Source organism: Rosa chinensis, chromosome 5 (assembly GCF_002994745.2).
Source record: "Rosa chinensis cultivar Old Blush chromosome 5, RchiOBHm-V2, whole genome shotgun sequence".
Lineage (NCBI taxonomy): Eukaryota > Viridiplantae > Streptophyta > Magnoliopsida > Rosales > Rosaceae > Rosa > Rosa chinensis.
The window spans coordinates 12,338,494-12,349,517 of record NC_037092.1 but is presented as its reverse complement, the minus strand read 5'-3'; the positions used below and the strand labels follow the sequence as shown (position 1 = coordinate 12,349,517).

The window sequence follows — 11,024 nt, the reverse complement described above, 5'->3', positions numbered from 1 at the left end:
AACAAAGTGTGGGGTTTTCTTCGTTTGTAAATTGTTCTCCCCTTTGTATCAAATAAGACTCGGAACTTAAAAATAATCGACCATTCCATTATTCAAACGCTATCAAGTTTAGAACATTTTTAGCAGATTCTCTATTTTGAGTCTTTAGTTAAGCATGTTTAATTTTTTTATCAATTTTAGCAGTTGCACCAGACTCTTAAATATAGAGACTGAAATGAGACTCTCTATTATTTTTGTTAGTTTAAAATATTTCTTTTAGTTATTTTACATAATTTATAAATATATTTAAACTACTTTTTATTTATTTTATAGATAATATAAATTCAAAACTAACCGAAATATATAAAACTGTAAATAGATAAAACTGGTACATTTAGACATATTTTAGAAGTGATTAGCCGAAATAGCTAAAAAGCTATTTCGGCTAAATTTTAATTAAAAAATAGCTAGTATTGCTAAAAATGCTCTTGCCACTCTTCGTGTATTATTTTATGTTGTCCGAGGTATAGAGTCATCAAAGCCATGAGAGAAAAATTAACAATTGAACACTAATTATTACGACAGGTCTACCTGCGTACAAAGACCATTACAGGGTCAACAGGATCATCCAAAGACTTTTTAGCTTCTGCGTGGAGGTCTGATGGTTCTAGGAAGGTATCACAGTACATCCATGGAAGGTGAGTCCAAAGTTCTCCAGGACAGTATCAAATGACAAATGCTTAGTAGGACCCCAAATGAACAATTTCGTTTCTTACAACTTTCCCTTGAGGTTTTGCTTGATAGGACTCCAAAGGAACAATTTCAAAGATCAGTAAGTTATAAATTTGGAATGCTGTGGATTCATTGTGGAGGAAAATGAGAGAGGATTTAGAAACATAAAACTTTCATTGCCATAGAGAAAGCAACCTGAAAATGATTGAACAAGTACTTATTTAAGTTATTCTAAGCAATGAGTCCTCATTTATCCAAGACTCCAAGTGAGATTTTCCTCAACTATCATAACATCAGCATTGGCATCAATTCAAAGGGAATGCAAGAAAGAAGTAAATTAGATTCCATACATAAAGGGTAGTAAAACAGGGGTTGATCCTGATAGTCTACAGAGATGAAGAGAGTATTCCAACACTTCCGCCGAAGATATCTATATGAAGGATCCAGAAGGCTCCCATTTCACATCGTTTGCAATGCAAGTTAATAAAGATTAAAAGACAATTTTGTTGGGAATAAAAAATGTGCTTCCTTACCACAAACTTTTTTCTTGTTTTCTTCTGTTTTTCCAAATTGACATAGGAATAGCATATTAACAACAAAAAGAGCAAGAATATATAAGTGGAAAAGAACTAAATATGATGGATGAAAGGTAGATGAATCAACAGACAATTAGCTAACAAGAATCCGGAAGTCTAAACCTGAAGTATCACACATAGTAGCTAACAAATTACCATAAGTCTTAACATGAAGCAATACACAAACTAGCTTATAGCTAAACAAATTTCCTAAAGTCATGATATAAAGTCTCCATGGTTAACTAAAGCCAAGTCCTATCCAAAGTTATTTTTGCAACAGTTGTTGGATAACCACAACCTTGTGTACATCTCTGATTATCGATTCTATCTCATTCATGTCTTCCATCTCAGAGTCATCCATTAGTGTTACACTCTCCAAAGAAGCAATGACCTTCCATTTCAAACGAAGTTGGGAAAGTTTGATCAAAATGGATCCAAAGTCATGGGGGAGGACCTCTAGGCTACCTTCTTCAGGTTGTGAGGCTGTCTTCTTTTGTTTCTGACAAATGATGAGAACAGTAGAGACTTCTTTGGCCAATGGTCCAATCCTATCTAGCCATGTCTCTGTTATCTTTAGCTCATGAGCAGAATCAATAGCTTTCCCTTTCATTCTCTGAGCTACTGCTCTCCAGGTGGCAATTGGGCCGTGCTGGTACAAGGATGCCAACAAACCGGACTCATTCAAAGTCAACTTGACTTCAGCAAGAATGTATAGATCACTCAGCATCCCTAAAATCTTCATCTGCTTGCCCCAAACTTCCATCACCTTCAAAGTGTGGGGATGTACTTCTATAGTGTACGTGCCTCTTGGCTGGTTGCCATCTTCGACGATCTCAACTTTAATCCCCTGGTCAATGAGCTGTTTCAGCTTCTCTTCCAAGTCTTTTTCCATTCGCCTAAATTCCAAATCCAAAACAAACCAGTAATTAGACCTAGCAATGAGCAGCACCCACACAAACTCTGATGCGTGAGCAACCCACCAACCAACCCAACCAAATTGATTACACAGACCAAACATACAGGAATAACAGTAACACTTAGAAACAGAGAAAAAACATGATTTGAATTATTCATCTAGTCCCGAAACTACTTGCTAGAAAAAAAACTACGAACACATAAAAATAAAGTAACATTTGAAGCAGAGAAAAGCATAGTTTGAATTATTCATCCAATCCAGAAACTCCATGTAAGAGATAAACCACAACAGCTAAAAGTAACAGTAACACTTGAAAATAGAGAAAGCAGACTCTGTTTTATTCATCTTTGAAAAATAGTATACAAGAAACTTCATGTAAGAGATAAACTACAGGCAGAGAGCTATTGATAAAGAACCAAGCTTTTAAACTAAACCGAACATCAGTACATCTCAATTCAGAAAGCAGATGCTAAACCAAACTATAATGCGGCTCAGGCAGAATAAAAATTCAAGACCCAGAAATGTATAGCCAAACATACCCTTTGCTACTCTTCCAAAAGGTCCTGACGAACTGGGTCCTTTCAAGCCGGGTTCTTTCGAACTGGGTCCTGAAAAGGGAAAATGAACACAGTCAATGTGATAATTCAATCAAACACGCGCAATTATCTCATATATTTGTAGTAATCCCAAAAATCGAAATTGAAAACCCTGGAGAACAGAGAAGTAAAATTGATGGGTTACGAACCTAAATAACGGAAGAGGGAGGCCGGACCGAGCCAGATTCCGCATAGAGGACAAGGCCATAGCTTTGGCGGGATTCAGTTCTAGGGTGGAGACCAAGATTCTGGTGAGCTGTGGGTATAGCGTATTTAGAATTAGGAAAATATAGAATTGGGCCTCTTTTCACTCCCAATTGTAGCTCTTTTCGAGTTGAGAAGGCCCAACTAAAAAATGCACTACTCCCAGTCCAAGTTATTGCATTTCTTCTTTTTGAATAAAGGACTCAAGGAGTCCAGGCTCTTGCGTGTAATATTTAATTTAATTGTTTTAGTAATTATGTTTTTAGGTGCTAGTATTGGGTTGGTATCACAATTACATGCTTCCACATCTTGGTGTTGGCTATAATTCTCCCATAGGAGATGATAAGTTTTATTTTTTTTTTTTGCTCAAAAGCGAGTATTTTTGGTCGACAAATTTGTCAAATTATTTTTCTAGGTTTTAACGTACTAGATACTAGATAGTTCCGAGGTCTACACCCGGATGCATGCATTGTTCTACTATTTGCCGTTCATCTATGACTACTTCATCGTTTTGTCCAAGAAAAAATTTGAATCTATTTTACTAATTCAAAACCAACGTTATGCACGTTATCATAATATCAGTCTTTTTCTTTCAGCATTTGACAACGTCAATGTGATAGCTCAAATATACGTATAACTACCGTGAAATTAATTTGGATCAAAACTGCACTATTATAAAAATTTTAGTTTATTAATTTATAACAGGACAGATCGATCGTGACAGGCTCTGATCGAACCAAACTTGACTAGCTCGGGTTTGTCCGATTCATTGAGCCAACATACCTAAGCTAGAGTATGGAAATAAATTCAAAAAATAGATAGACAAATCATACTCTTAATTAATAGGTGGTGCTATTCGCATACCCATTTTATCCATTCACACACTCTCTCTATTTATCAATTATTTTAATTTAATTTAATTTTACAAATTACCTAACTACCCACCCTTGCTATTCTTTTTTTTTATTTTTTTTTATTTGGCAAGTCAATTATCCTCAAATCTTAAACCTTTATTTTCTTGTAGACACAAAGAACTTCAAAACTCTTTGCAATTTTCTCTTTTCTTTTCCATCAAAAACTTCTCTAGCATAGTCATTCTATCTCTCTAACGTGATGCTTTGAAGTTTAATTATGGCAGAACAAGCAACTTTAGTCCCATTTTGGAAAAAAATTTACATCTGATTTGCAATGGCGACATGAAAGAAAAATATGAGTTTAGTGATCATTCAAGCCTCTTTGAATCCATTATTCCTGGAAAGATTCTAATTGAAATTATTTGGTGTATTTTAATTCATTGCTCTCCGCTAAAAAGATGAATTTCTCAGTGATTTGACGGACGAGGAGCTTTTAATTTGTGCGTTCGGTTCATCTTAGTTTGATTTTGGTATGACTTGCTTGCTAATCATGGTTTTGACTTGAGTTAATTAATAATTTTGAAATTATTGATGCTTATAAAGCATTTTGTAGAGTGATGATATGACTAAAGTCAAAATAAAATCAGTCACTGGGAATGGTATCTTGAATCAATGTTGCTTAATCAGATGTGAGAGGTTTTGGATCTCCTTTAGTTGAGGTGATATGCTTATATCTTTCTTCAGTTTGTATAACAATCATGATGACATACCTAAATCCTCAAACTCAGTTACATCGTGATTTTTCATCTGAGCCCTAAATTTTGCCACACTAATTGTAGAACTTTTGACAGATTGCACTTCGTCCTGCCCATCAGTTTTTTTTTTTCCTAATCAGCAATGACATTCACGAGAAAAATTGGTTTATTGTATAATGATGTTTAATTCATGATTGACTTGCCAAATAGGAAAAAAAATTATTACAAGAGAAGGTAGTTAGGGTAATTTATATATAAAAAAAATTGTATTTGTTCAAGGAAAACCTAATTTGTGTTTAGCCTAAACTCTAGGTTACTTGACCTAGTGGTAATAGGGTTCAATTAGAAGGATCTAGATTCCTAATCAATGTACGATTACTTTCCTTGTATGATTGAGATTCTATTCATTGTAATCCTCTATATATATAAAGAGGCCCCTATTATCAATGAGAACACACAGCAAATTTCTCTCAAATTCAGTTTCTCTAAAACACGTTATCAGCACGAAACTCTAACCCTGAAAACCTAATTTCGTAGCCCTCAAATTCCAACATCCACCGCCCCATATATTGAAGCCCTAGCCTCAAGGAACCCAGAACCAGCGGCGGAACCACCAGAACCGGCCTGAAAGCCCTTGAACCGGCCGTCGGAAAAATCGGACCGGCCCCTGCCCCCTGCAGGCACCTGCCGAGTCCTGCCGAGGTCCCTGCACGCCCCTGCCCAGATCTGCCGAGTGCTGCCGAGCCTCTGTCGACAGCCCTGCAAGCATCTGCCGAGAGCCCTGCACGCTTCCTATCGAGACCTGCCGAGAGCTGCCGACATCTGCCGAGAAGCCCAGCGCGCACCCGCTGACACCAGCCGAGACGTGTGCCTGCCCCTGCCGACAGCCCCGCACACACCTGCAGAGCCCCCGCGCACACCTGCCAAGCATCTGTCGACATCTGCCGACAGATCCCCTGCACGCCATCGACAGCTGTCGACAGCCCCTGCCTAGCACCTGCAGGAGCCGCGCAGCAGCCCTGCAACAGCCCTGTAGCAGCTCCGCACAAGCCCTGCAAGGCTCTGCCACCTCCGCCTGCAGCCAACACCAACTCAGCTCCGGCCACCGGCGACCACTACTTTCAGGCGACTTTTCCGGCGACATTTTTCAGGCAATTTTCTCGGCCATCTTTTTAAGTTAATTTTTTCTAAAAGTTTCCGTTTTTGAAGTTTTTTTTAATTTCTTCTTCTTTTCTCGGGGACTTCCAACATCCCTTCTTCTACCCCCCTTTCTTCTTTATAGGGGAGACCAAAAGCCGAACTGTGGGGGTTCGTGCTCACTCCAAGCTTGGAGCTTGTAGAGTCCTCCAAACTTACAGTTTGTTGAGAAGAAAACGATCGACCACATACATCGTTGTTTCGATCTAATCCAAAACCCCTCTTGGAATCGGATTTTCTTGGAAGCGACTACGCTCAGAAAATCCCTAATTTCTTGGAAGCGACTACGCTCAGAAATTTAATAGTTTTTCGTGGTAGCCTTTTCGCTCCGAAACTAACCCTAATCTTGTGTTGTTTTTCAGGATGAGTAACCTGAACAAGTTGAACTTCGTTCCACTAGAGACAACTGGCGCAGGATACCATAGGTGGGTCCGAGATGTGCGCCAACATCTTAAGGCTGATGGACTTCTGGGAGCCATCCAAGAGCCTGGTCAGAACGTGCTCTCCATTGAGCAAGCTACTGCTTTCGAAGCAAAACAAGCTAAAGCCATAATTCTCATGACAAGGCACATGAATGACGCGCTCCAAAATGAATACCTCAATGAGGAAGACCCAAGAAAGCTATGGGTAGAACTTGAGCAACGATTTGGCAACGTTCGTGACTCCCTGCTTCCTGATTTAGAAATGCGATGGCATAGCCTCCGCTTTTGTGATTTCAAGTCTGTGCTTGATTATAACTCAGAAGCTCTTCGTATCAAGTCCCTGATGGAGTTTTATGGCCAAGCCATAACTGATATGATGTTGATCGAGAAGACTCTCTCTACCTTCCCCGTCTCTGCACTGATGATTTCAAAGAATTATCGGATTGATGTAAATGCAGGACGTATCACAAGGTTTCATGAGCTCATTGGCGCCATGAAAGTAGCTGAAAAGCACGACAATATTCTTGTGAAGAACTATAATTCTAGACCAGTGGGAACTAAGCCTATTCCGGAGTCTAACTATAGTCGCGCCCCCAATGGATGACGCAAGGAGCGAAACCCTAAGAGTAGGGACAATTCTGGCCATTCTGGTCCATATGTTCGCCCTAAAGAGGAAGGAAATCGCCGAGAGAGGCGTGCACGGAACCGTGGAGGTCAACGTGTGAAGAGAGAGAGAGGTGGAGCCTCCAACCATGGTGGTAACGCCACCAAGAGGATAGGTTGTCCAAATCGCGCCCCAATGGCGCCTCGATCAAGGAAGCCTGACCATAATGATGTTTGTTTTCGATGTGGATCAACTGAACATTGGGCCAAAACATGTACCGCACCCCAGAATGTTGCAAACGCATACAAGACGTATCGTGAAGCAAGGGAAGCGAATTACATGGCACAAGAAGATCAAGATGGCGATCTAGATCTAAGGGTGGAAGACTACAAGGATCAAGACCCAGAAACTGGCGATTTTGATTAAGTCTTTTTATTTTCTAAGAGATGTAGGCGATTGCCATATTACTTTTTATTGGATTAGATTTTCTTTGATCATAGAAACAATGATGTACACCGTTGGTTTATGAATAAAATTTCGAGTTCTTTTCATTATGACTCAATTTTGATTCTGAGCATATTACTTTGTGACTACGATGACTGGGTCATCAGTATTAATTCAAGGACATGGAATAACCCAAGTTCCACTTGCCAAATGGCACCTTGACTACAGTTGTCACAGAAACTCTCTACGCTCTTAGGGCAAATCGTACCCTATGAATAGCCAACGAATTCCATGCGAAAATGCATGTAGAGAACGGAAATGAGTTCCTTTGCAATACCTTTAATGATTGCCAACAAAGACGCATCTTAGAGAAGTTTATGTGTCTCTCTAGTGGATTCTATGTCACTATTCGAGCCATTAATCCATTAAAGTTATGAGAGAAGATCTCTTGGATTTAGACACATATTGGCTTTGTCACGACAGGATAGATCATCTTAGTCATGATATGATGATCCGTTTATAAAAGACTTCACATGGACATCATTTCTTTCGAGCGAAATGAAGCATGAATCAAAAGTTGATTTCTAGACTAAGTGTGACCGACACAGCTGCCTAGGGCACTGTCTCCGTCCACCACCAGCCTAGGGCTGGCGCAGTCCCTATCCATGACGCCATGGATGGAGTCCATCATGGTGATGGCGCCCCAGGTGATATTGTAATCACCAACTTGCTTCACATAGCGTTTCGGACGCTCAGGCCTAACCAAAATACTCAATGGTTGCTTCTATGGCCTCTCACTCGTTTTATAAGCCAGTTCCTTAGGAAAATTAGGACTGAGACCGTCCTATGCAAAGGATATGACATTACTCATTCTGTTCTTATAAAGAATCCGTAGGGATTTTGTGGATTGATTCAACCAACTTGCGGACGTTTAAATATCTCATGATGTTGGTTGACACACAAACACGCTGGTCACGTGTCGTGCCATTGTCCACTTGTAATGCTGCTTATGCTACACTCCTAGCACATATCATATGACAACGGGCTCACTCCCCAAATCATCATATTCAGTCAATTGGATTTGACTATGCTGGAGAGTTTACATCGAAGACTTTCGATGGTTATTGCATTGGGATTGATGTTGGACATCATATTCCCATGTACACCCTAATTGGTCTCGCGGAAACGACTACGATGATAGTCTAGACATTGGTAATGCGCACCATTCTCCTTATATCCGCTTGAGGTGATGCAATATCGCATGCAGCTATGCTAATTCGTCTACGACCTACCGCCACTCAATGTACCCCTACGTTACAGCTAGTGACTGGGTACAACTATTTTGTACTTACGCACATTTGAGTGAGCCATTTATGTGCCCATTGCGCTGCCATAGCGCACTATGATAGGTCCTTACAGACGAATGGGCAACTCAGTTGGATTTGAGACTCCAACAATCGTCCACCACTTAATGCCCTTGTAAGGCGATCTCCTTACCGCTAGATTTGCGGATGTCACTTTGATGAAACAGTCTTCCCGTCGTTCGGGGGAGATAAGAACACAGATGTTCCACAGGAACGACAGGAATTATCGTGGTCTGTCCCCACTAGGTCTCATCTTGATCTCTATTAAAGTGACGAGATCACACAAATATGCTGCAAACATGCCTGCAAGGAAGGACGTCCCTACGAGAGGACGTAGCACCACCCTGCATGGAGGTAGGCATGGCGCCAATGCCAAAGAGAGTGGCACTCTGGCGCTACAGGCCATGACCCCAGCTAGGATGCGTGGGAGACCCGTGGGTTCGAATGATACATTGGCACAAACCAATCCTTGAATCATCGACACTCAAAATCTGCCTCATGAGAATCTTCCAGGTTATGGTTATCGTTGGGGGACGCCTCAACATCAGAACCTATTCCTGAGAATATAGAGCTCTAAGAAACTTACACTAGTGTACATAAGACATGGGATAGAAACTCCATCATAATTGGTGATGTACTTGCATATTTCGTTGCGCATGAGTTTGTTGAGTCAGATGATATCGAACCACGCTTCGTTGATGAATGAATGCCAACGTAGAGAGATTTGGCCTAAATGGAAAGATGCGATCCAGGTTAAGATGGATTCTCTAACGAAGAGGAAGGTTTTCGAGGTAGAGATGCTAACACCTCCTGACATAAAACCTATTGACTAATGGGTCTTCGTTAGAAAGCGTGATGAGAAAAAGAGATGGTAATCTCGCCTTATGGCGCAAGACTTCGCACAAAACGCCCTGGAATCGACTACGATGAGATATATTCTCTCGTAATGGATGTCATTGCACTCCACTACCTTGTCAGTTTGGTAGTTTCTGAATAACTGAACATGCAGCTTACAAATGTGGTCACTACGTATCTCTATAGGGATCTAGATACGGAATATACATGACGGTTCATGGCGAACTTCATTTACCCAAGTCAAGAGGTTCTAGACCACGGAGCGCGTTTACAATAAGATTGAAACGCTCACTAATGTGACTACTTGATTGGGAAGGGATATGCCCACACGTTTCTATAACAAGTTTCGGATTCTATTGCAGTTCATGTTGGACATGATATTCATTAGAAGCCCTTAAAGAGTTAAGGGAAACCGCTGAACACTTGAAATCCATACTTTGAGATGAAGGATTTTGGGAGAACACGATTATGTCTCGGTTTAGAACTTGAGCATCGTGTCGATAGATGTTTAGGCATTTTGACAAGGTCAAGCCTTCAAGCACCCCCATGATCGTCCATAGTCTTGATCCTGAAAAGGATCCTCTTCGTCAAAAGGATGATGACGAAGATGTGCTAGAGGCAGAAGTGCCTTGCTTAGTACAATAGGCGCATTATTGTACTTATCCCAATGCATAAGACCAGACATCTCATATGTTGTGAACTTGTTAGCTAGATATAGCTCTGCGCCAACGCGACGCCATTGGATTGGTGTAAAAGATATCTTTCAGTACTTGAGATGTACGATTGATATGGGCTTGTTCTATCCCTACAGAGAGATGATGGATTCAGACCCATCACACACTAGGATCGCCGCCCACATTGGCCTGCGTTCACTATCCCCATCCCAAAACGACATGTGTTTTGGAAGGTTTTGCTAATATTGGGTATCTCTCTGACCCATACAAATGTCAATCCCAAACTGGTTAAGTGTTCACCATGGGAAAAGACCGTGATATCTTGGAGGTCTACAGAGCAGACCGTAGTCGCTATATCTTCGAACCATGCAGAGATTATTGCTCTTCACGAAGTGGTTCGTGAATACTTATGGATTGGATCCATAATCACGCATGTTCGAACAATTGTGGTTTGAAGTCTACCACAAGATGAGCCTGCGAGCATTTAGGATAATGCTGTTCGTTTTGAACAAATGAAGCAAGGCTACATCAAAAGCGACAACACCAAGGATAATCAGCAACAACAGAATCTCCTCAAGATCAATTTGAACTAGAGGACAGTATGGCAGACTTGCTCACTAAGTCATTGCCTAGATTTTACTTTCGAGAAACGTGTTGGTAGCATCGTTTACGGAAGTTATCCGATCTCCCATGACCGTTGTCATCAGGGGGAGATGCAGACATCAGGGGGAGATGTCTACACATATGGTCTCGAAACGTGAATGGTGTGTTGTGCTCTTTTTCCCCTTCGACCGAGGTTATTTTTGTCCCACTGGGTTTTTATTACTCGACAAGGTTTTTAATGAGGCAACGG

General features: G+C 40.8%; 1 protein-coding gene across 1 annotated transcript; it reads right to left on the bottom strand.

The window, feature by feature from the left end:
• Positions 1-1,361: 1,361 nt before the first annotated feature.
• Positions 1,362-3,080, bottom strand: LOC112166490. The gene is made up of 3 exons (XM_024303354.2): positions 2,948-3,080; positions 2,742-2,810; positions 1,362-2,182 (listed from the first exon to the last, which is right to left on the bottom strand). Exons 1-3 carry the CDS (start codon positions 3,004-3,006, stop codon positions 1,552-1,554), a joined length of 759 nt encoding a protein of 252 aa, XP_024159122.1. The 5' UTR covers positions 3,007-3,080; the 3' UTR covers positions 1,362-1,551.
• Between the last annotated feature and the right edge of the window lie 7,944 nt (positions 3,081-11,024).

What these genes read in the sequence shown, in the direction of transcription:
- LOC112166490 (XM_024303354.2), bottom strand. Translation starts at nt 3,006, where the DNA reads ATGGCCTTGTCCTCTATGCGGAATCTGGCTCGGTCCGGCCTCCCTCTT. An exon ending in CTCCCTCTTCCGTTATTTAG is followed by an intron (nt 2,811 to 2,947) that starts GTTCGTAACCCA and finishes TTCCCTTTTCAG; the next exon opens with GACCCAGTTCGAAAGAACCC. An exon ending in TTTTGGAAGAGTAGCAAAGG is followed by an intron (nt 2,183 to 2,741) that starts GTATGTTTGGCT and finishes TTTGGAATTTAG; the next exon opens with GCGAATGGAAAAAGACTTGG.